The 26761-nt window shown below is 34.2% G+C and overlaps 2 protein-coding genes across 4 annotated transcripts in view; one reads left to right on the forward strand and one right to left on the reverse strand.

Moving 5' to 3' along the window:
• Positions 1-10797, forward strand: part of LOC118185579 (pre-mRNA-splicing factor RBM22) — a 38065-nt gene extending 27268 nt beyond the window's left edge. Inside the window, exons 7-9 of the mRNA XM_035355457.2 lie at positions 2531-2775; positions 6446-6580; positions 8002-10797. Of these exons, the coding sequence (XP_035211348.1) occupies positions 2531-2775; positions 6446-6580; positions 8002-8255 (634 nt within the window). The 3' untranslated portion in view covers positions 8256-10797. The remainder of the gene's footprint in view (positions 1-2530; positions 2776-6445; positions 6581-8001) is intronic.
• Positions 10798-11406: 609 nt separating this feature from the next.
• The window catches only part of LOC118185580 (peptidylglycine alpha-hydroxylating monooxygenase-like), a 70445-nt gene continuing 55090 nt past the window's right edge, over positions 11407-26761 (reverse strand). For all 3 annotated transcript variants that reach the window (XM_035355459.2, XM_035355462.2, XM_035355458.2), the window contains 3 exons: positions 20281-20334; positions 20103-20152; positions 11407-11981 (listed from right to left, as the gene is read on the reverse strand). In XM_035355459.2, coding sequence (XP_035211350.1) covers positions 11801-11981; positions 20103-20152; positions 20281-20334 — 285 coding nt within the window. In that variant the 3' untranslated portion in view covers positions 11407-11800. The remainder of the gene's footprint in view (positions 11982-20102; positions 20153-20280; positions 20335-26761) is intronic.

Here is a 26761-nt window from a genome sequence, read left to right on the forward strand (position 1 = left end):
AGGGGGGGGACGTGGCACGCAATGAACTGGAAGTTGATCTATCAGCACTATCCTTATCTTCAGGGCAGGTGTTTTTATTTTATTCGGCTTATAATTCCTTACTAAAAGTAGTATTTCATCTCGATGTACTCTGATATGTTTTAAATCAAATTCCTCGCCATTATAAATATCACGAATACACATCAAATAGTTTTCTGGTTGCAATTTTCTAATTTCGACTATGTGCAATGTATGCTTTACGCATGCGTGCGTTAAAAGAAATGTTTAATAAAGTAAACAAATAAATATAAAGCTTTTTTTTTTTTTTGTAAATTTTGATACCCTTTAGATTATAATTGCTTTTTATTTCATAAATTACGGTTTCATATTTTTAATTTTATAATTTCTGCATGCCATCTTACCAGATTTAAACTGATGATCTATAATCCGGAAAAACCGATAATCCAGAATCGCTGAAGTCCCGACGAGTCCGGATTAAAGACTTTTGACTGTATTTGTCTGGTGCCAATGCCTTTATGTTTCTTATAGCTAAGAATGACGTACTAGTAGTACCATGCATTATTGTTCAAACCTATAAACTTGAACTGGGGCATCAAAAATCAGCATCGCATTTTCAAATTTTCACAGTTAAAGTTAATAAAACTATTTGTTCAGCAATGTCATTTTAATTGTGAATTGTATTGAATTGTTCCTCTGTTTAATAGAATTGAACTTAATAGCTACTGGATGATTTATATGATGCACCGTAAACAACTCTTAATCAAGGTGAAGTTTTCTCTGGGCTGTATACTGTGTGATGGGAATGTAGTAACAAGCATCACATTTATCCACAAGCCCAACAGATTCCATGTGATTTAAGCTTAAGTATTCATTCATAAATTCTTTATGCAAATTAGGCATAGTCTTATTTTATTAACACTAGCACAGTTCCAAGACACCAAGACAGAGCAAAGATCATTGTCTCTGTGGAGAAGGGAATTAAGTTTTTGGAAGCAGCTGCTGCATGAAAAGTTTCAGTTGCATTCTCTGGAATATTTTTTTTTTTTTTACTATTCATACATAATTTGTTATTTTTGACAATAATGAGTCTGTTCTCAAAATCATATATTTGAATGCATTACATTTACAAAGAATATGATTTCCTTTATTTACAATGGATAATTTTTTTGTGTGTGTTGGAATTATTCAAATTTATGATAAAACGTTTTAGTTTTGCACTTATATCAGGTTGGCGGAAGTTTGATAGGCATAATTTTATGAATATTTTCTAGTGCCAAAGTTTGATTTTCAAGAAAACTTTAAAATTCTTCCAGTAATTTTATATCTTTGCATTCTAGAAACAGCTGAAATTGCTTTCAAGTATCTTTGTCAGTCTTCTGAAGGAGAATATCGTTAATATTGCATTAGATAGCTTATCGAGGTCATGCTGTGAGGCCTTCAAGACGAGTAGATTGCACTAATGTTATCTGATAACCAGCAAAGTTTCTTAGCTAATTCTTGTTGAATTCTCTCTTTATTTTATATACAATTCTCAACTATTGCTCATTTATTTTCATACCATAATTCTAATTTCTGAAAGAATGATTAATATGCATCTTTATTTTTGTTTCTTTAAGAGCAACCTTTGTGTGTCTCTTAGTTTCTTATTTTCAGCAATAAAAGACATAAATTGGCATTAAAATAATGAAATACTTGATATTTTCCAGAGAAATAAGGTATAGGCATTTCAGGCAGTTTAACATTAATATTTTCAATAGTTTTATTCAATGCTGGCAATATTTTTTGTTGTTTTAAAAGTTTGTTGTATTAAATGTTTATCAACTTTTAATTTTGAAAGAAGGTATTTTAGACTTACCTCCATTTTTTGATGATTGTCCTCTAGATTTTCAATGACTTCATAGGATTCCATTTTATGGTCACCTCTGCTGGTAGATTAAAGTACTGCAATTTTAGTTCATCCAAGGATCACTTTATTCCAGATAGTGATTGAAATTTCATTTCTAGAAATAATATGCTTTCTTCATTTTCAATGAAGTCATGCATAGACAACCAAGTTTCCTACTCAATGATATAAGATTATCCACAGTTACAGATATCTCTTCGGGTTGGTTAGGACCAAAATATTGATAGCATGTGGTTATGGACTGTATATGATTTCATTAAAAGTCAAGTTAAAAACCTTAGCAATATTTATTCTCTTTAATACATAATGTCACTTAAATGGGAAAAGGCGTGAGTAAGAATTGCAATTTAATGTAACAGTTTGCTGTTGCTTTGGCCAGGCAAAGGGAAAATTACTCTGTATGGTTTGAGAGTGTGCATATTTATAGCTTACTAGTTGCCACTAACATTGCCTGACACTGAAAGCGTTACACCATTACAAATAGACAAAATATTCTAACCATGATGTAACAGCTAAAAAGAAAGAAAACATTTAACAGAGTGTTCGTTTTTTTCTAGAGTGAAATTGCATTACATTATTATTGAAGTTTTAAGCAGTTTATTTATCTTTTTATTTTTTTAATTTTAGAGATCATTTTTATCAGTATGGAGAAATACGCTCCATTACATTACTAAGCAAACAGCAGTGTGCTTTTATCCAGTTTACTACAAGGAATGCAGCAGAATTAGCTGCAGAGAAAGCTTTCAATAAATTAATTCTATGTGGAAGGAGACTTACAATAAAATGGGGCAGATCACAAGCCAAAATAAGTACTGGAGGAACTAAAGAAGCAGAACCTAAGAATCTGGAACCAGTTCCAGGCTTACCTGATGGTGAGAATAACTCATTTCTTTGTAAAATAATGTTTCAATGTTCAGTTTCTGATGTGTTGAAACTTTCGTAATTTGAAGTACACTTCTGAAAGTATTGAGTGTTTTAAAAACACTTTTAAATATTTTTATCATGTTAGTAAAAAAATAATTCCAAAGTTCAGCTTACCCTAATTAAATTGTTATGTTCATGCCAGTTTTGTAAAATCTTGTTATTTTGGAATTTTGTCCTTTTTCTTCCCAAATTTTACTGAATAGTTTAAATTTTTTATCAATTAAGATAATTTTAAGTAGAATGAAACAAATTTCAGTAAGGTTTGTATGGAAGAGAAGACTGCATATTGATGTTCTTCATATATGAGAATCATATGATAAGTTATAAACCTAAAATATGACGTAGTGGTTGTGAGATCAAAATATGGAAAATTAAGAAGCTAACAAATGTTATCAATAAGTAATGTCCTTTAATATTGAAAATATCAAATGTCATTCATTAATTGAGTTCTTGACAAAAGAAGCTATAACATGTATTTGTGAAAGCATGGTTGCAGTCTATTGTGATGCAGCAATTTTCCTTTATCACCATTAAAAGGTGGGTTCTTATGTTTAGACTGGAAAGAACATCACTAGAAGATGAACACAGAGTAGCCTGCAGGGTGTGGAGAAATGTTTGTTAAAATCGAGAAGTGCGTTATGGAAAGTTAGATGATTGATGGTTTTTCAACTCGTTACAGAAATGAGTATGAGCATTGGGGCAAAAAATTCGTGCATGAAATATAGAAGACATCAAAGTCTTTGCCTGCTGGATTCTCAGAACATTGATGTGAGAAATTAAACACTACATGAAATGCCTTCAAGAACAGTTGTCCATTATAAATGCCAATAAAGTTTTTAATTCATAGCCTGTCAGAGGAGAGAGCATGGCTTCAGGGTGAAGCTCAGAAATGAAACTAGAGCATGGTGTGAAAACACAATACATCTAACTACCATAAGTTTAGAATCCAGAAGTCTGCAGGAAAATTTTGGTCATTATTTTTGGCAAGAAGAGACAGACCACAGTTTGTTATTATGTGCCAGGTTATGCTGACCTATTGATTTAGCTCCAACAAGCCATAAAGGTAAAATATCGAGGAAAACTCAACAGTAAAATGTTTCTATTGCATGGCAATGCTCTAGCTCACAGGGCTCATAGTTCCCAGATTGCTATTCAGGAATGTAGATTTCAGCTTTTCTTTCATTCATTATATTCACCAGACCTGTCACCAAGTGACTTCTTTTTGTTTGAAAAACTGAAGTAGTGTTTGCATAGTTTATTACAATGGTAATGATTGAAGGATACCATTTAGAAATGATTTAAAGGCTGTGATATTTTTTTTTTCCTTTGCTGAAATCTGATGCGTATTAGATTACTGTGCTAGGTACATTCTAGGCAGATGGTGCTATGGCGGCAACTGAGAATGTAATTTTAGATATTTGTTGTACAGATGTGTTTGGAATATGTCTTAAACATCTTTGTACACAAGTTTGGATTTGAACTGTATAGTATAATAATATATATAACATTTAAATGTATTATATGTAAGGTGTATAAGGTTTATAAATAAGGTTATATGTAAAGTCTAAAGTCTTTTGTTAGTCTTTCTACCAAAATATACAATGTTTATACTGTAGAGAATTATGTTGGTATCCATTGCTGAAGGTAATATAATTTTCAGTGCATTTCTAAATGGTATCCTTCAATCATTACCATTGTAATAAGCATTCATGGTCATATTTTAACATTAATCAATAATAAGTATTGAATATCCCGACATTTCTACTATATAGATTTAATAATATTAATCAAAGACTGTAAATTTAACGTAATTTAGTATTAAATGTGTTAAGCATCTGAAAAGAAAATTTTAATTTTATTATATATATATGTAAAATATAAAAAAATACGATGGCTTTGCTTTTCGCAAACATGCAACCTTTAATTAACTTTCTGCAATTCAGGATCTTCCCTCTAGACCAGTACCTTCTAGAATTTGCTAGCCTATTACATAACCGCTACTATAAATAACGAATGCCCTGCGTCAGAAGAAGCTTTCCTCTCTCTGTGCCTTTAGGGTCTACGCTACTGCACTTGCTCTCTTTGTTAGAATAAGTTATGACGCATTAAAGTTTAAATACTCTTATTTAGTAACAAATAAATGATCTACAGTGATAATTGAATTAAAGATACAGAGTAAAGATGCACAGTTAAAAGCTAAATCAATTTGGTGTCTTCATTGGATTTCTCCTTACCACTCTGCAAAAAGCCATGCTTGAACACTGATGCCAGGCTTCACGACTGCTAAAATATCACATATATATTTTTTAAATTTTGACTTTCCATTTATTTGAGATTCCTGATTCTACCTTATTTTCTGTTTCCTGTTTAGTTTAATCAACTAATATTCATGTGGGTACAATATTAATAAGTAGCAAAAGTTAACATATAACCTGAAAAACTGCAAACAGTGCATTATCTAATAGTCTAAAATTTAAAAAAATGTTTTGAAATTCAACATTAAATTGTGACAGATTTAAACATATATTTACGACACATTTTAGTTTGTTTTCTAGTTTAACAATACAAACTGATGCATTTCTTGATGAATAATTTTTTATCATGAATATAAAGCACTCTTAACTTCATCACCTGTGATTCTGTGTTCAAAAAAGGGTCATTTTTATATCAGTAGTGAAGATTGCAACGTGTTGCAATTGTTGGTTCTGTATAAGAGTATGAGAAACCAATTTCTAGCCTTTTCTGCTAATGCGCATTAATGATGGATATTATTATTATTTGTTATTTTTAGTATAAGTATTTGATGACCTGAATCTTGATGCCTTCTGTGAAGAAAAATTGCTATTTCAGAATTTTAGAAACTGCATTTTGATATTTCTTTCATTCACTGCAGTCTTTACTGTTTCTTTCTTTGCAGAATTCATTTAACTTGTCTTATATAATGAAATGGCTTGTATATTTTGCACTTGGGATATTATTTGCCCCCCTTTCAGCAATTGTTTACTGTACTAGCAGGGATTTTTACTGTGGCAGTCTCAGTACCAGGGTATAAAAACACAAGCCTGGAGGTTTCATTTATCTTGCTGAGAAATATCTTGAGCCAAATCTCCATTGGCCCAGTCTGAGAAAGTTGGCATAATTCCTGTGTAAAGCTTTTAGTTAGCCTCCAACTTAGCAGGCATAAGCTTTTAGTTAGCCGTATAATCCTGGTGGGTAGCAGATTGATGACCAGTCAGTTGTCTAGGCTCTTATATTCCCACCACTGGAAGTGATGACCTGGACTGGTCAGTGTAGTGTTGGTTTGGAGAGAAACTTGCTGAAAGTCTGCCCTCTCAAATTGGGACCTCTTGGCAGGATTTGCATGACTCACTTCCCACCTAATATCGAGGATACCCGAGCTGGGACCATAATGTAGCATGACTGATAAATATTGTTATTATATTGATGTATGTATAGGTAAAAGTAATGTAATTGAAGAAATGCAGTATATTCATGTTAAGTGTTTTCTAAGACAAGAATAAACTTTTTATTATTATTATTATTAGTACAGTGTTTTTTTTTTTTTTTTTTTTTTTTTTTTTTCTAAATTAGATTAAAATATGCATATATATTTTTTAGCTCTTCCAGCACCTCCTGAAGAATTGGCTAATAATTATTTCAATTTACCTCCTACGCCATCAATGCTGTCTTCTGCACCACCTCTTCCACCATACCCTCCTCCTATGGCAATGTTAAGAGGTCCACCACCAATTGGTATGTTATTCTTTTTTTAAGTGAATAAAATTTTAAATAAATAACTTGCTAGCATAATACTTAAACTAAATTCACAATATGGGCTTCTTATTCACCACTGTTAACAACATACTGTTACATACATTTAAAAATTGTGCTTTGTGTTATCAGTTTCTCATTACCATTTTTCTTGGATGCAGTTAATATATTTAAATTATACAACTGCTTAAAAACAAATTATGTTAACTTTTATTCTAATTAATCGTAATAAATTTGATATACTATCATAAACCATTTTCTGTTTACTTGCCTCCACATATTCAAATCATGTATGAAACTTATAATGACGTAATGATATCTTCTTTTGCTTATCAGGCTGTTAAGATTAATTCTTCAGAAGGTTTTTCTTTTTCAGGATTTTGGTCATTTGAAATCTTTTATCATTGATAAAAATTTCTCACATAATTATTTATAAAGCCTTTAAAAAGTTACCCTTGCATTATAGAAAATATTCTGCGGTTAAAAATAATCATGATAACCATGTTGTCTTCCCATTTTATATATAAATCATTTACAAAATTGTTTCAGTTCCCTACATCTTCATATTTCAGATCGTTTTTTGCATCTATCCCGATAAAATTCATTACTTGGTTCTTAAAGGTTTTTTCTTTGATTTTTATGAAGGAATTTTCAGTATTTCTTGTCTTATGATTTGATATATATCAATCAGATTTAAAGAAATTAAAATTCAACAGTAATCATGTGCCTCCAAAAGGAGATACTATAAAATTTTCATTAATAATTGTCGGTCATATATCACAGTTTTGACTTTGATTGTGCTAAAATTGTCCTTAACGTTCCTCCAGGTGAAAAATTGGATTTCTTTGAATCCTTTCTTTTCATAATAATGTGCCTTCTCTAAAATTAATGACATTAATTTCACTCCAGGTTTACCAGCATTTTCAAAAATGGTATATCTTTTTCTTGTTTAATTGCTTTTTTGCTCAATAGATATCATTATGCTTATTTTGTGTTTGCTGTCTATGCTGAAAATACCCAGGATCTTTGTTAAATCCCCCTTAAAACTGGTAGAATTTTACTTAAAGTCTATCCAGTCAAAGGTTGCAGTTTTGTTTAAAATTAACATGTTCCTTTTCTAACTACCATAAGTAGGCCTAAATTTCTGCGTAAATTATGCAATACTTTAGTGTTGATGCTTTAAAATTAGAATCCTGCAAAAGTAATTATTTTGAGTAGTCTTAATATTTGAATAGTTTGTTTTAAAGTAGTTTAAATTTCATTGGTAATATTTTCAAAAGATAATTTAGTTCTTCAATTTTAAATCTCAATTGATATGGATGTGGTAGCGTTATGTTAGATTCAAATACCGTGATTTTAATTTGAGAGTCTCTTTTAATATATAATTTCTATTCCCATTACAGGTATGGGCTTCACATTGCCACCACCTCCTCCTCCTTCATTGCAATACATGAGACATCGAAGTGTATCTATGAGACCTCCTCCTGTGACTATGCCTCCTGGTTTACGACCACCTGGTTCTTATCCTCCGCCTCCATTACCCTCACAGCCTACCACAACTGCATCTGAAGAAACAAGTACACCATCCAAACCTGCCATTCACTATCCTTCTCAGGATCCACAACGAATGGGCTCATCTGGAGCTGCTAAAGCTTAGATGGAGAACAATGTATATTAAAAAAAAAAATAATACACATAGTGCTTCTACATATTATTATACCATCTATATTCCTTTTGTAATAAAAGGTCTTTTTTTTTTTTTTTTTTTTTTTTTTTTTGTAAAATAAAATGATTTTTTAAATGTGTTTTGGTGTTTGTGAGCATCTTTAAATTTATTTAAAGAATGAATAACATTTGATTTCTTTCTTGGAATGATATTAACTATCATTTTCATCCAAACATGAGACGTTAGCCCCTTTAAATACCATTATAAAATTCATAATTATCTTAAGTGTGCAGTGTGTTAATTTAAATATAGTGTAGAAAACAATTAATAACCTGCATGTCTGAACTTCTGCATGCTGAATTATCAACATCTGTATAATGTAGCAAAAAGTATTTTCTAAATATTATGTATAAATTAAAAAACTTTAAGCAGAACTAAACCTATTGTAAATCTACAAATATGTTTAATGATTAAATACATACAAAAAGTAATTAATAGGACATGCATAATGTGATATTTATAATCAATTTATGTTTTATATTGCATGAAGCTATTTGGAATGTCCATCTGCTTCACAGACTGAGCTCTTTATTAAGAAATGATAACAGAAAATTTGGATATTTTTACTTTTCAATGTTGTTTTGTATATCATGCAAATTTCACAAATATGTTAAAACTTTTAGTTTTGCGCAAAAATTATATTAATTGAAACTGCTTCTTTTGTATTATCCATTATTATTTTATTTTATTTATTATTTTACTTGCTGAATTGCTTGTGTCAGTTAAGTGTTCCACAGTTTTATCATCTTTAACCCATTCAATATTGTCTTATTCATTATAAATAACTAATATTATCTATTAACCACCATAGTATTATGATTGCTGAATTGTTTTAAATAATATTTTAAACTATATTCTGCAGTTCTGAAATGTAATCCTACTGTGAATATGGGCATGTGGAAGCCCAAATTTGAAATTTGTTATATTATTGATTTCATATTTTGTAAATCTAACGAATTTTTGATTAACAATCTCAAGGATTTCAAAGCGAGCAATAGCAAAATTGTACAGAAAAAAACATTTTTATCTCCAGCTCGTGAGACCGCATATCAGAAATTCTAAAGATATGCTCAATTTAAAACTATTTTGCAATATCGCTCTTGAACTGAATCTTATGGTTTAAGTGCGAAGAACGTGATATTTAATAAATAAATGTAACAGAAAAAATGTTAAAAAAAAAAAAAAAACCCTTTGCCGTAATTAAAAATCTGAAATCTTTCGAATTTTATTAAAATTTTTTCTTATACAGTCAAAAGTCGTTAATTCGGACACCCATAATCCGGAATGATCTATAATCCGGACCTCAAAACTACAAACTTTGACGCATGCGCATAGGCATTTACGCGTGCGCGTAAGACCTTTACGGCTGCAAATATATGTGTGCGCATGCGCGTTTAATGTATAACGGATGGTAAAAGGTAAGCTAAAATTATCTAATTCAGTTAATGTTGCAGATTGCGTTGTTCCTTAATCTTCGAATTGGATCCGACTTATTATTTTTTGCAGATTGTTAGAGCAATTTTATAAAAGTAAGCTTGAACTTTCGATTATGTCAAATAGAATTTCTGATATATATTTACTAATATGTAAAGGATTTACAAAGCGAAAGTATGTTTCGAAATCCGAAATCTGTTTATCAATTTCACGCTGCTCTGCGGCGGGGGAGGGGGGGAAACGCTGTGACGCGTAATGAATTGGAAGTTGATCTGTCAGCACTATCCTTATCTTCACGGCAGATGTTTTTATTTTATTTGGCTTATAATTCCTTACTAAATGTAGTATTTCATGTCGATGTACTCCGTCTTTGATATGATTTAAAGCAATTATAGGACTTGAACAGCGGAACTTTGTAACTAAACAAGAAATTATATCTGTTTAATAGAATTAAAGAGAAAGAATTATCACATGAAAGGAAGCAACTTAAACGACTTACATTGAAAGAAATGTTTAATAAAGTAAACAAAAAAATATTAAGTTTTTTTTTTTTTTTTTTTTTTTTTTTTTTTTTTTTTAATTTTGATACCCTTTAGATCATAATTGTTCTTTATTTCATAAATTACGGTTTCATATTTTTAATTTTGTAATTTCTGCATGTCATCTTACCAGATTTAAACTGATGATCTATAATCCGGAATCGCCGAAGTCCCGACGAGTCCGGGTTAACGACTTTTGACTGTATATATTTTCCCCTTTATTCACTGCTATTTACATAGTTCAAGATTTTGTGCACAAAACATATTATTTTATAATTAAAATAGCAAACCTCTCTTTATGTGGCAGTCTTTATGAATCCCCTACCCAACAATTTGATATAAAATTACATTGCAAAATTCTATATCTGTTTTAAAGGTGGATATATATTATATCATTTGTAGCAGCTCCCTCTACATATAATATTAGCTTTGTTATTGTGATGTTAAGCTTCTGTATATTGACAGCCAAAGAAATGTAAATAAAAAAGATTTCACTTTGATATTCTAATCCTTAAGTCTTCTTTTACTATTGTAAACTAAAATATGCTTAATCCATTCTGCAATTATCATTTAAGTTATTAAATTATCCCATGTATTGACTCAGCATCCACAATACATGTATTCCTAAGAAAGCTCCTTAGAACCTGCTGCATCTATTTTAAATATAGAATATATCACATCAAAAACAAATCAAAATGCTTGTAAAACTGTCTTATTTTGTTAGTTATGGAAGTAATATATGGAACACAGTACTTTCACTCTAATAAGTTAGAAAGGAAAAATAAATGCTAATTGTCTTTACGAATTATTTATGCAACTATTATGAAATGAGCAAATTTAAGAAAATAATTATTCCTAAAATAGGGAAGACTAATACTTTTTTTTCTTAGCACTTTTAAAAAGTGGAAAATAAATATCTTCATTTCTTAGTGATAGAATATACCCTTAGAATATAAAAAAAAGGGGGGATGAAAGGGAAATGTGTGCATATTCCATTTTTAATTATTTTAACTCATTTATTTTATTCGAAACTGTTATAAGAATAATTATTACAATCTATTTTAGATTGCAGTATCATTTCCCAGTCCTTTTTAATACAAGTCTCTAACTTATGCATTAAAATAATATGCTGCTTTAATAAATCATTTAAGCAAAAGGTTTTGAAAGTACAAATGCTATGCAGTTATCATTCTTAAAGTAGCACTATTTTCACAAGAAAATGAGATCAAAGCGATTAAGTATACAGTACTATTAAAGATAATGTTAAGTCACCATTACTGAAGTTTGCATAGTTGTCTCCACTACAGTAAAATATCCTTAAGTGAAACTATTTAAAAATTGAATAATATCCTTGAAACCAAGACAGCAAAGTTTAAAAATTTGAGAATGGAAGAAATTGTTGTACACCAAATTTCTTCAAAACAATATTGAATGAAGTTGCTTCTTTTACGGTGACAAAAATTCCACTCTCTAGTTCCAAACTTCAAGCGCTCAAAATTTCTTTTAATCTTCTAATGAGCTAGCGCTTATGTCTATACTCCAAGGAACATAGTTAATGTTTGAATCAGTGGACCAATAGTAGTCAGGAGGTCCACTTGTGAAGCAGATATTCTTGGACAACGTTCGATCAGCATTAATGTAGTACATTATATAGTAGGTGCACATTTCATCGTCACTACTGTATCTGGAAAAGAAACAAGCAAAAGTTAGCACATGAGTTTTCAGTAGAAACATCCAATAAAAGTGGAAATAAGAAAGTCTAGGATATCATGATGACGATTTACTGAGCTAGAGTGAGAAGTTGCCACCTCTAGAACTAGAAGGGAGACAGGATTATTCAGGACATAGATATGGATTATTCATCTGCTGCTGCTGAGGAATTACATCCTTCAGGAGTCCTATCAATTATCAATTCATCAAGGTTTGAGTGAAATAGTATCATTGAGCGTATTTTATACAGCACTGAATGTAATAAATCCATATTTTGGCAGTTTTATATTAGCTTTTGTTGCCTCTAATCTGTCGAATTGTCTGTAGAAAAAGACAGAAGTTGAGAGTCCTTTAGATATAAACAAGAGCTTCGCTACCTCTTTAATGGAATTTTCCATATCTATAATCGCAGTAAACGTGTGAATAAACAAATGCCAATATACTGATAAAATTGGTGGAATATTTGCAATATGATGGTAATGTTTTGTACATTCCACAAACCCCAAGTGATGGCGGAGCAGTGAGCTGTAACCTTTTGTTAGTAGCATTCATTATGATTATTGGAAATAGGTTTCTATTTTGTTCAACGGATGGCAATACTTGCCAAGTGTTTTTTGTAATAATATCTTGTCACTGCACACGCGCAGCTTGTGTAAAGCACAAGTATGTTCAGTGGAATCTAAAGCTTCATTCAGACGGTGGTATAAATGTTATAGAGGCATAGTCATAAGGCATAAAATGCAGGAGTTCTGTTCCTACCAACAAGAAAGGCTGCAAACTGTAGCCAATGACAAAAGCTAAATTTGCGCATGTGTGGATCTGTCTATAGACTTTGCTTGTTCACTATGATTGGTCGACTCTTAAACCAAGTCGGTATAAACTTGAAAACTTTATGCCAAAAATCCTTAAACCAAATTTTGTGACATAGCAAGGTTTAACTACCTAGCAATGAAGATCGGCTTAAACCACTTACGACATTTACACCACCATCTGAATCAGCCTTAGATGCGGGAAGGTGCACGTAAATACAATCTAAATAAAATTATATTGTTGTAAAAATGGTATTTTGTATTCTCTAACACGATACACAGGATATGTGCAAGGATCTAAAACCTAATTTCGAATACATTGTGGCAGTAATTACCACAATGATACTGACTTACACACGGGCCTATTTTAACTTAAGGAACTGCAGGTTTGGACACTTGGGAGATGTGCCTGTGTTGTGAAGCTACAATCCGTGGAATTATGACTGAACATCTCTAAGTCAGAATTTCACGTAATTACTGCAGTGATACTGTTTGTGTTTTGCGCGTCGGTGGGCTATATTAGGTGCATTGTGCATATGTCCCGAACGGGTCAGAATACTCTGGCGCCGAAGCTTATTCGACTCAGAGCAATCAAGGAGCCACTAGAACTACGTGGTCCCCGCTTCAAAATCTGTACCTTGAAGGTGTGATGTGCAAATCATCTGTAGATGACTTAGGAACTGGTCTGTGTGTTATAAGTCAAAATTAAAGTGTTTAAGTGGGATTTAAGTTCTCCACAGAATAGCGGCTTTGAACTCTATTCGGATTGTATTTGAGGGCACCAAGGTTTCCCTGAAAACGAAAATGATGGCGAATTAGCAAAATTAGAAATTTATTTAAACTGTGTAATTGAATGCAAGATCTTACGAAATTACATAATCCTAATGGCGTAACTGGAAGAACCAAATTAAATTCTTTCCCAAAATCTCAGTGAAGAGACATTTCTCAGAGTTCTTTCTGAATCAAGTATTTACAAATCATGGTGTGTTTCCCAAATATTTTAACAGCTTTAATCTAAAAGGCACCTACTGCTCATGCAGTTGTAGGAACGCGGTGGCAGATGCTCTATGTGATCATAGAATGTCTGATTGTTGTAGGATTTCCCTTATTTTGCATAACAAATTATTTTAAGTTTGACACCTTTCCTGAAGCTCTTCCCCCCTCGCATTTCCTTCCAGAATGCAAATTTAAAGTTAAGTTAGTATTTAAATGGGTGAATCTTGTAGTTTTCGCTAGCTAGTGCATGTTAGGAATCTGTCCTTGCTGTTACACGGAGTTGCTGAAATACTGTCCATTTAATAAGTATAATGCCGGTTAGGTTTTTGAGTCAACCTAGTTAACCTTAATTTAATTTATTAGTCCGGAACTACTCTTTATCTTTTGAATTTATTGTGTAACGATTCTTAAATTCCACCGCAAATTGACGGTGTTATTGTAAGCACGAGGCACGTGGCTTTTCTGTTCAGAGTTTGATGAATAATATTCTACCTTTCTTTTTGCTGGTACAGTCAAAAGTCGTTAATCCGGACTCGTCGGGACTTCGGCGATTCCGGATTATAGATCATCAGTTTAAATCTCGTAAGATGGCATGCACGAATTCTAAAATTAAAAATATGAAACCGTATTTTAGGAAATAAAGAACAATTATGATCTAAAGGGTATCAAAATTTACAAAAAAAAAAAAAAAAAAAGAAGCTTAATATTTATTTGTTTACTTTATTAAACATTTCTTTCAATGTAAGTTGTTTCGTTTTATGTGATAATACTTTCTCTTTAATTCTATAAACAGACATAATTTCTTGTTCAGTTAAAAAGCTCCGCTGTTCAAGTCCCGTAATTGCTGTGCCGAGAATACCGACTAACTTGTCAATCGAAATTTTTTCGTTTTCACTAACCTCTCTGTCACCTTCTTCATGTCTTTATCCATTTTTTGCAGCAATTCCACTTTTTGTTTGACGGACATCGAGACATACTTTCGTTTTGTAGATCCTTTGGGAGCTCCAGAATCGGAAATTGACATAATCGAAAGTTCAAGTTTACTTTTATAAAATTGCTCTTACAGTCTGCAAAAAATAATAAGCTGCATCCAATTCGAAGATTAAGGAATAACGCAAGCATCAACATTAACTGAAATAGATAATTGTATAATTTTAGCATATACCGTCCGTTATACGTTAAACGCGCACGCGAAAACGTATTCTGCGCTTGCGCACACGCATATGCGCGTGCGCGTAAAGGTCTTACGCGCACGCGTAAACGCCAATTCGCATGTGTGAATGCGGCGCATGCGCAGAAAGTTTTTAGCTTTGAGGTCCGGATTATAGATCATTCTGGATTATGGGTGTCCGAATTAACGATTTTTGACTGTATTCTTTCTACCTGTGCGAGAAGTTGCCAAGTTCCTTAGTAGGATCTAACAGAGTTTATGTTACCAAAGAGATTACGATCCTATAGTGCAAATACAAAAGTGAAAAACAAAATTGTTTCCACAAGCAACTGTCTGAAGAGAAGCTGCTAAAGCTTATGCTTACGGATAGAGCTGCCATCTCATTGTTAATAGAATTTATTATTTTTAAAGAAACTGAATTGTACTTATAATCACCTGTTTACATGTAACTGTTTCAAATTGCCTATTATAATTCTTATGTATTTAATTATTGTAATAGCCATGCATAAATTCTACTTATGATTGTTTGGCTTAAATTGTAATGTGTATGTAATAATGATGTTTACTAGGTCGATATATCTGTAGTCAGAGAGAGGACCTCAAAATTAAACTTTCAGCCTGCAGTCACTTCAGGATTTTACACATATAAAGTTATTTATTATTTATTTCATTTTGCTTATAGCTTAAAAAGTTTCCTAAATTTAGTGTATGGCACCAATGATACCTCTAATGCTGAGGATTAGATTTTCCATTTCTATGTTATAAGCAGTAGAGCAGCCACCATATTCCAATCCATTGGGACTCGTCCTCTGACTATTATTTTATAGCTACTTGTTATATGACTGGCATATTTGCAATTTATACATAATTTATTGATTTCAGACTTTTCATTTTGTGATTACATGAGAGCTGCTCTCTCATTTCTTTCCAGGATAATAATTTTTTTTCTTTATTTTCAAATTTCGCCTTTTTAATGTGGCGAAATTGTTATTGCAGCATATACATAGATAAATCAATTAGTATAAATAAGAGACTTCTAATTTTCATGGCTGACTGCATATTTAGTTGAACAGCAATGATACTGCGACACGATTTACACTTTTTAATAATAATAATTAGCATTATTTATGCTACTCAATAATTGTTATAGTTACGTTGCATGAATATAAAGATGAATATAGTCTTAACCAAAATTAACCAATATGAATCAGATTAAAACTATTTAAATTTCCAGTCATATGATTAGCACAAAGAAGGAAATTCTGGGAGACAAGCTACTCACTCAGTTTAATAGTTTAAAGTTATTGAAACATTGTGTTTGTTGATGAAAAATGAAAGTAACAGTGACAAACCATTCTTGTTGTGATAAAATATGGACATTACATTACACCTTACAGTGCATTTTTTCTTCCAATTCGGAAAGAATAGTCTAAATAATGTTGTTGCTGTTGTAAATGTGGTATAGCCTATCTTAAGGTCTTGGTAAACATACAACATACATTTCGAGTTGAAAGAGTGGATTAAGCATGTATGCCAAAGTTGAAAATTTCATACACCTTCTCTCAAAATAAAATGAATTAATGGTTTATTCATAAATATACAGGAAAATCTTGTATAGAGCCTTCCCGAAGGCATAAATGCATATTTAAATTTGACAATTTCGCTACTCCCTCAGGAAGCTTCTTTAGGAAGTAATGGTACAAATAAAGCCATCGGAAGTCTGCCAGTGAATAGAGATAAATACTAAAAAAAACTCAGCGACGTAACAGCCCTAGTGGGCCAATGCCTGTAGTGCCCCGAAATATGCTTTCTTGACTGTGGGCCCCGGGGTGCGTAAGCATATGCCCTGAACAAGTTGTCAGCTTTTCGCAGGACCCCCAGTGTTTAGTCCCCAAGCAAACTTAATACTCATTTTATGGACCCAAGGGATGAAAGGCTGAGTCGAACTTGCCCAGCCCGGGGATCGAACCCTGGACCTGTGGTGCTGCTGCGCGATGCGCTAGCCACTGCGCCACCAGGCCTCGAATAGAGATAAATAGCAGAGAAAAATAATTCTGAATAGCTGCAGGAAATGCATACCAGAATGGTAGCTTAATCTCGAATATTTCTACACTTACACAGAATGATCATCGATGACCATAACTTCTGAAGTTTCACTAATGTTTGTGAAAAATGCAACACTGTGAAGGAATTGCTGGAAATAAATGAAATTTATTCCACATATTACTGACAATAGTAACAATAAACGTTCAAATTTACAAGCCCAAAAAACAAAACGAACATCGGAAATCAGTACTTTGTATGTCTGCCGCCTATACACATGAGTGATGACAGCCTATACACGTCGGGTTCATAATCATACGGGTTCTGAATGTAATCCTGGGAAATGGCATTCCATATGGCTTCAACTTGAAGCCAAAGTTCAGTCTTAGTGTGTGCCCCACCAGCTTTGTACGAGGGGAGTCGCCGATTGATGAAATACCAGACATGCTCAATGGGTGACATATCCGGGAAATAAGAAGGCCATGTAAGAAGCGAAACTTTATGTGCCCTAAAAAGGACTTGTGCAGTCTGAGAAACATGTGCACGGGCATTATCCTGCTAAAATACAATGCCCGGAATGGGGAAGGCTCCACAACTTCCCTTATGTAGCGATCACTGTTGATGTTGCCCGCAATCTGCAGTAGATGAGATCGACAATTATGCCCTAAAGCTTCCCACTCCATGATGCCAGGTGTTTGTGCCGTATGACTCTGAATATCATATTGTGGGAGCAGATGTTCCCCTCTGTAACGTCTAACACGTCCATCATTGTGCTCTATATCGTCCAGAGATTCATCGGAGAAAACAACTTGTTGCCACAGGGCACGCCACGTACTGTTTTGTCATACCCTCTGAAGTTGGAGGGGTCTGTGAATAAGGGGGAATCCTGTGTAGAGGAACCCTTGCACGCAGTTCATGCTGTAGCAGGCGGCGATGAACCTTGTAGCTAGGCAACACCTGTAGCCGCGCTCCAACGTTGTGAAAGGACCCTGTACAATACGTCACAGCCATGCGGATGAGGTATCTGTCGTCCTGTGCCGTTGTGCTACTGCGTGCCCCACTGCCAGGATTTCACCTTATTTGGTTCTCCTCTGTTCGTTTCTTCCAAACACGCATCACTGTTGTGACGTTGCGCTGGGTGCAGGCTGCGATCGCTTGATACGAAAGTCCATCCTCTTGCATACAGACGATGCGGCCTCGTTCGAACTTCGTTGGTTGTTGGTATGCACCCTCCGCTGTTGACGAATCATATTGACTGCTAATTAACTGTTCATTGCAGACAGATTTCAACTTAAGATTATAAAAATATTTCAATGCAAAATTACAATCCTTTATATACACTCGTGTCCATAAATTAAGGATAATACAAAATCAGGCAAAGGAAGAGTTAGAAGCAAAACAAATTTGACTTATTTGTAAAGCTTATTTATTAAACAAAAGGTAAAGAGCAAAGAAGATTGATATTATTAAAAAAATTAGCGATTTTTTCTCCCTGGAGCAAATTACAAAAAAACCTATTTACAAAAAATCAATATTACATAGTTGGTATCATTGTTAATACATTGTATGTCTCCCAGACGATGCAATACAGTCCTTACAACGCCTAGGCATGCTGAGTATCAAATTATCGATCGGATCTTGGGGGATATTACACCACTCAAAAAGCAATGTTCTCCGAAATTCCAGTAGACATGTAGGAGGAGGTTGACGGGCTGCAACTCGACGGCCAAGTATGTCCCACACGTGCTCTACTGGATTCAAGTCCGGTGAGAATTCTGGCCAATCCATACGGGTGATATCCTCCGATTGAAGGCATTCGCTTACGGTGTTTTTACGGGGAGAACGGGCGTTGTCATCTATAAACATAAATTGTGCGCCCATGGCGCCCCGAAACAAACGTACATGTTGTTCCAGAATGGCGTCCCGATAGATTTGGCTTGTCATGGTTCCAATTTGAACATGCAGGTCAGTTCTGGAACCCAGAATATTTCCACCCCAAACGAGCACTCCTGCACCACCGTAACGGTATCGCTCATTGATGTTTTCTTGGTGGTAACGGGTACCTGGAGATCTTCATATGAAAGTCTGACGAGAATCAGACTGCAAGCTAAACCTGGACTCGTCGGAAAACATCACACAATCCCACTGTTGCGGTGTCCACAATGCATGCTCTCTGCTCCAGGCTAACCGCAGGCGACAGTGAGTTGCAGTAAGTGGAACGCATCTGACAGGTCTACGAGCATATAGACCAATCTGCCCTAAGCGTCTGTACACGGTCTGCCTTGAAATTGTCGTACCAGTGGCTGAAGAGAGCTGACGGGGCAGGTCTGGCAGCCACTGGTACGACAATTTCAAGACAGACCGTGTAAGGCAGGCGGCTGTGCTCCACCTGTTTCTTTTGGCAGTAACTGCCAAATACCGGTCCTCATTCGTCTGGGGCGACCTGTGCTGTAACGTCTATTCACATTACCATTATCTTGGAATCGTTGCCAAAGCCTGGAAATGACATTCTGGGCAATTCCATGTTCGTCTGATACTTCCAGTTGGGTACGCCCACATTCCAGAAGGCCGATAATTCTACCACGTAAAAAATCATCCAATTGCGTCCTTTGTGTCATAACTATTCGGTTATTGCTCTGAGATGCTTATAAAGCGCCTGCGAACAATTTTAATTCTTTGCCTGTATTCCTTATTTATGACTCTCTTAAACTCTCATCATTGTAACGTACCATCGGTGTCATCTGGTTACTTCCTGAAATTTGCATATGATTCTTGAAGATGTGTGTAGTGATTTTACAGGTGATATATTTATTTTAGGGTCCGATTTCCGCGTGACTCCGAATTATCCTTAATTTATGGAGATGAGTGTACATGGAACAAATGGCCGGTTCTAATTCAACGCATGCGCAATCGCTTTGTAATTTTAATCATTTGATGTCTTACCTTTCTTTGCATTTACTAAGTTTGGTTCAGTTTGCTTAATTCCTTCATGGTGTTGCAATTTTCACAAACATTAGTGTATTACTTTGTAAAATTTAACAAATGGTTTTCTAATGATAAAATCTTGTTTACTTACCCTATATATGTGTCTGTGTCTCGGAAATTGTACATAGTGCAGCGGGTAGCCTGGAATATGAAAATAATTTAAATTTTGATCACTATATTGCACAAAAGTTCAAGAAAGAAATGCCAAGACCAGTAGAAAAATGATAATGATTACCCGTAAGATATGTCTCTAGATTTCAAGAACTTACCATTATATCTCCGTATCCAATGGTCAAATTCTTGTCTTCTACGGGATAGAACATCTGTAAAAAACAGGAAAAAAAACATAAAAAGTTGATTTAAATTTACGTGCTATTTAGAGAACCAACGTTCAATATCATTTATGATCCAGAGTTCATACTGATTCATACATAAGATTCTTGAGAGAGATGAAAAAGAACAGCTTTGTGTACTTCTGGAGGTGGAGCGATTTTGTTTAGTTTCATTCCATTTTGATCAAGAACTCATCCCGGGGACTCGAAGGATTCGCACCTCTTCTTTTTTCTCGATACTTATTTTCACCAGTATTTCGAAAGAACTTTTGGCGTAACAGAAGTGTTTCAGTTCCGAAAAGACAGCATATACCGTGGTTCTCAATATTTTTTGGCCCCACGCACCTTTCGTTATCGCTAGAAGATCATTCTTCTTCTCCCTTTCCAAAACTTGAAACATACATATGCATTTATTTAGATTTAGATAATTTTTTTAACACTAGAATAGCCGAATTTCAGACTAACCGAAAACCGCCATTGGGGGTCAATTTGACCCTCATAAGAAATGTAAGTGGGCTCCAGCAGTGATCACCGAGGCAAGCGGCAGCACGATCGCTGCGCTCCGTAAAAGAGTGAAAAAATTTCCTTTCCCCTTGGTTATTATCAATTAAATTACTTTGAAAAATGTTTTTTTCTACAACACCTATATCATTCTGATGAATTTCGGCTCCGATGTTGACGAGAATAAAACAGCGGACAATGTAAGGATATACTCCAACAGCCTGGAATTTTAAGATACGTACTTTTCTTTCATCTAAACTAAATCAAATTTCTATAAATAAGTGCCTTTAAATCAATAAATCTTAATTTTTCATCAGTTTAAAGCATTAAAAATACTTGAAATTGTTCATTGCTTGTGGCTTCCTTTGTGTATCAACTACAAACACACGCCAACGTTATCAGTTCACGTCTGTCAACACTTACAAAGCCCTTTAGGAATCTCGTGAGAGGGAAAATATGGGGATGAGAGGGAAAATTTGGCATCGCGCTATTTCCCTCTTGGATCTTCTGAATTCTCTTTTCTTTTTAGATCGCTTGAATATAGTTTCGCCTTCAAATAATATTATACCTCACCGATTTTTTTCTCATACTGTTCTTTGCTATCTGTTAAATGTCCATATGTAAGAGATGGTTTATTCTTCACCGCCTTAAATGAATTCTTAGAACTATGAGCTTATATAAATAACAGTGTGCCTCTTTGTGTTATACTAACATAAATTAACTAGTAATAAATTATGATAGTAAAATAATTAATCTTGTAATAAATTATGATAGTTAAATTAATAAATACTGTTTAATTTGTGTTTTTAATACATATACTCAGTAATTTACACACATATATATATATATAATAATTTATTTCCTAAATAGTATTGATTAATTGATTATATTATATGGATTTAAGATTATATATATGTATATATATATTTTTTTTTTTTGTGTGTGTGTGTGTGTGTGTGTGCGGTTGTGGTCTTGTATTGTATTTGGTTCTATGTTGTTAGTCTGCTGCTGTTTTTTGAAAAATGTATGAAAATGTTGAGAATGAAAGTAGCATAAGTTACTTTGGTTAAATTAATATATACTTTTGTTTGATGACTTTTGTTGATATCTCAGGATGCAAGCATACATATTACTTTATATTCCATGCTAAATACCTTGATACGTAGCATTTTAACACCGTCAATATTTTTTTTTCCCCAGTAACACATCTATTCACCATTACCAAACACACTCACTACACACACACACACCTGTGAGACACTATTTATTGTAAATGAAGACAGTTTCTTCTCCTTTTAACTACACTCATGGACAAAATCGTATTTTAGGATATTTTCTACTTCTTTTCCTTTTCTTTCTATAGGCCCTTTTTTTTTTTTTTTCCCTCTATTATCTATATGGGCCTTTTATTTTAAATTTTATTTTTTCCCATCTTTTCTTCCTGGCCTTTTGAACTCATACAAGATGTAAGAAGTTCCTTTTTACTCTCCTCTACGAAATTGCCGCTCTTTCTATGTACCTTTCCTTCGCACCTATCCTTGATTTTTCGTCCATCGGTGCAGAAAGACTTAGCGGGTGCAAAACAAGACATCTGTCTACTTTGTTTGTCTGTCTGTCAGAAATGTAAGTAGAAGCACAGTAAATGATTGAAATGATGCTGAAATGACCACATAAAAGAGTTTTTAGAGGTTTTTATTTTTTTATACTTTAGAATTCTTTTCGTGCAATTAGTGCAAATTAGCACACAATATCTTTCAATGTAAGATTACAAAAACAAAAACAAAATCTATGAAAAACAAACAAAAGATACAAATGCAAAAAGTGGAAAATAGAACATATGCAAAAAATTACAAAAAAACATAAATTGGGAGTAAACACACAATGTTTTCCAAAGTTTGTTATACATTACCGCAGGTGATACAACATGAACGCTTGACAGTAACAGCAACACATTTACCGCAAATTGGTTTCTGGCATCCCTTACAGCTGACAACAGTCTTGTTTTGTCCCTTGTAACTTTGAAATGCACATTCCTTTCGTTTAAGTGTCTGTATTTGAACAATCGGGGGGCATCTGTTGCGTAGTGCACCAACTCGTAGTTCTTCCACGAGTGCAAGAATAAATTCTCGACGGGAAATAGAGGTGCCCAAGGATTCTTTGAATATAATCCAAGCATTGAGTTCAGCAATGTCTAGGACGTTGGAAAAAAACATGTACAGGCCACCTGCGACTTCCACTACCTGTACTATATTTCCTCAGCATCTGATCTGCGACATCAACGCCACATTTGCACCACAACTGCTGTCGTCAACAAACACATTACTGTGAATCGTGCTCAGAATCACGACATTCCTTTTGCTCTTGCACCTATATATTGTGAGTGTTTTGTCTCCATTTTTCAGTGCAAAAGATGAATATCGTGCCGAAGAAGTGTCACGAGCAATAGGGGGTAATTCTCGCTTATTCAGACGCATCGTGCCGACAATTATGGTTTTTTTCGCAGAAAGTTCATCTGCAAGTTTCACAGAAGTAAAAAAATTGTCAGTTGTGACATTGAGTCCGGAGTTTAGATGTGGTTGCAGTAATTTGAGAACTACACTTTCCTCAAGTTGTAAATTAGTTGGTCGTTCTTCATCCTTGCCCAGATAAGGATAACCATTCAAAACGTATTAGGATTTTACATCAGTTGCTAGCCAGAATTTGATGCCAAACTTGTCCGGTTTATTCGCCAAGTACTGGATAAATATACATCTTGATTTACAAGGCAACAATTGTTCATCAACGGTTATTTCTGGTCCAGGATTATAGCATAAATAACAATTTTCCATTAGCTTGTACCAGGTTTCAGAAGAGAGAGCAAATTTGTTAGTGGTGAGACGATCAGCTCTGGTGCTTCGGACGTCGAATCTGAGATACCGCATTATTTCACGGAACCGATTGCGTGACGTTGTTTCTTTGAACACAGGTGGTCCCCAATTCTTGTTCCACAAATCATCTGCACAAAGTTTTGAATGGTGCTCCACGGGCATACAGGAAAGCAAAAAAAAGCATCAAGTTCTTCCAGAGTAACATACCAGTTACTATCATCTCTAATTTGGAGTCGTGCCTCAGCAACTGTACATGATTGAATGTGTTTCGCCATTGATTTCACTCACCATCAAACACCACTCTGAAGCAGGGTTTGTTCCTATATTACGACGAGCAAACGACGTTGGTCCACTTGCAGTGGTTACAATATTTCGAGCTGGCGTGCGACCTGAAGTGGAAGCGGTGCTGCTAAGGTTCATAGGAGTCCAGAGAATGCCGCTGGATGAGGTATACTTCTCATTACTGCTGCCAGCAACGTTGTTGCCTCATCCTTGACCACGACAACGTCCACGTGAGCTTCCGGCTTCCCGCATAGGGATCACATTTCCAGAATTGTCCTCGACATCACTATCACTGCTTTCAGAGAGCGGCGCATTCTGTAAGTTCACATCAACGTTAAAATCTTCATCACTGCTATCATCACCACTTATATCTGATTCCAACTGTTCAAGGAGCGAAAGGCACTCTTGTGTACTCAATCCTCTTCCTCTCGGCATTGCAATGGAGAGAGAATATGCTCCGTTCTGGATTTTATTTTTCTCCCCTGTGTCATCGCGATAAGAGCTGCGTGTTTCCCAATGCGCAGAAAACGAAAACGTGGCATCGGTAATTCGAAAACGGACATTCGCTTAAAAATATGCCGTTTTTCTTATGAGGGTCAAAATGACCCCAGTTGGTTGTTTTAGGTATATCTGCGATTATTTATTTAAATAATTAACGTAGAAATATAAAAAATTGGCATAGTATACTTGGAAACATTTTAGAAAAAGAAAAAAAAATATCAGCTTCGAAGCTCAGCTGTAGGTTAAAAAAACGTGGAAAATTGGAAAAAAAGGTCAAAATGACCCCAACGGCGCTTCTAGTGTTAACAGCCGAGCAGGAAGCAAATGCAGTCAGGCTGACCTCATTTACACGAAAACTATGAAACTCTCCCCAAGAGGAAATTTCCCCTTAGTGGATAACTCCTGCTGTATATACCAATGATCAAGATTTCTTCGACCAGTAGTATGACACAAAATGACTGCCTTATGATGTTGATCTCAATTTTGAATAAATTTTGATGGGCCATTTATCACCTTTCGTCCTGGACTTTGTAAAACTTATGTACTTTAATTCGACTTTCATCCAGACTACAACGTCGCTCACTGCGTAGGTATTTATCTTTTTTACTTACTGCTCTGATGCATACCAATACTATTTGTGCTGACTACATTTTGTAATACCAATGTTCTGTTTCATAATTTCATGTACTTTGCACAGCCCTTCTCGCATCATGCAAATCTTGAATTGAATACGACTTTAGTCGACTCAGCCAATCAGGGCACTGCTCGTCATAGTTTCTGATTTACTTACACTTTTATGTATTTGCTCTCATGTATGATTTTACTTTTGTTACTTTTATTAGGGAGTTTATCAAATTTTTTCGACTAAAATGATGGGTCGTATGTCCCAATTAATACCCTATTTACTTTTACCATGTCAACTTTGACCCTCCGTGCTCAAGTACCATGACGTAACGCCTGTCACGTGCACTCTCATATTTAATGTATTCATAAATACTTTGCATATATTTTATTGTATTGTTGCGTTCTATGTGTTCGTGGATTTGGAGTAATTGAAGATAATACTTGATGAAGAATCAAAACACAATTATTCGCCAGTACAACAAGGAAAGTTCCAAAGACACGTTCACAGTCATCGAAAAACTACGATAAACACGCTGAAACAATGAGCAACACAACGTTCGGGCCACACTGGTGAAGACCGCTTCACAGCAAAGCACTAAAGTACAACTCCCGACTCGGTTCGGTCACCCTCTAGCAAATCTCTGAACTCAAACCACGACTACTGAACTCAGCATACTATTACACTACTCAAGAATACATGCATTCTCGGAGGAGAAACATTGCGCACTTTTTTTATGTTATTTCAGAGGAAGTGTTTTCGTTTTCATTTTTAAAGGAAAAGTATAAAATTGGTCTTATTTTGTTCTGTTCCGTACTCTAGTTATCCGGTTGAAAGGTGAAATCAGTCATCTAATCAGTTAATTATAATTAATGAGAACAGAAGAAGAAATTAGTTCAAAGTTTCTTTCAAACTAGAGGTTCAGAGTGGCGTAATGTTTGATTTAGTATTAGTATAAGTTGATAAATAATATTAAAAACTTTCAGTTTTCTAAAATAAATTTGAATGTGACTATGATTCAATTATAATTTGCTGTTCCATATTAAATGTCAAAATCAACATATCCATATACTGAAGATCTGTGAAAACTGCCGTGAAAGAATTTTTTGTTTTCCACATGAAGAACTACTTTTATCAATTGATGCTTATGTCGTGAGATTTTTAGGTTTCTTTATAAGATATTATAAAACTTATTCCAGCTTCTATTTGATTATGTAGCATATTTTTTATTTTTCATAAAGAAAATCAATAGGTAAAATCTTTTTATAGAAAAACAAAGCATATTCAAGATTTTAATTCAGTGAAATAAAGATGCCACAAATACATGACTGAATATCGGCATATAATGAGGAAAGATTTCCTTGCAGAATTGTAGTGTAGTTTAGATGCGAATAAAGTATAAAATTTAGGACCTTCTTTTCTTTTCGCCATCGTCAGCTGGTCCACTGAATTAGGTACTCTTTAGCCTGTTGGATCCCGTCGATAGAATTGAAAAAAAAAAAAAAAAAAAAAAAAAAAAAAAAAAAAAAAAAAATAGAGCTTAATACCATGTCCTCCGGGAATTGACTGCTTGAAGTGAGGAGCTCTGAAAGAAGGACCACACTATACACTATAGAAAGGAAGTGCATTGTGGGGACTGTTGAGA

The sequence above is a fragment of the Stegodyphus dumicola genome, chromosome 2 (genome assembly GCF_044657685.1).
Source record: "Stegodyphus dumicola isolate Sdum_Otavi_A_Nest chromosome 2, ASM4465768v1".
Lineage (NCBI taxonomy): Eukaryota > Metazoa > Arthropoda > Arachnida > Araneae > Eresidae > Stegodyphus > Stegodyphus dumicola.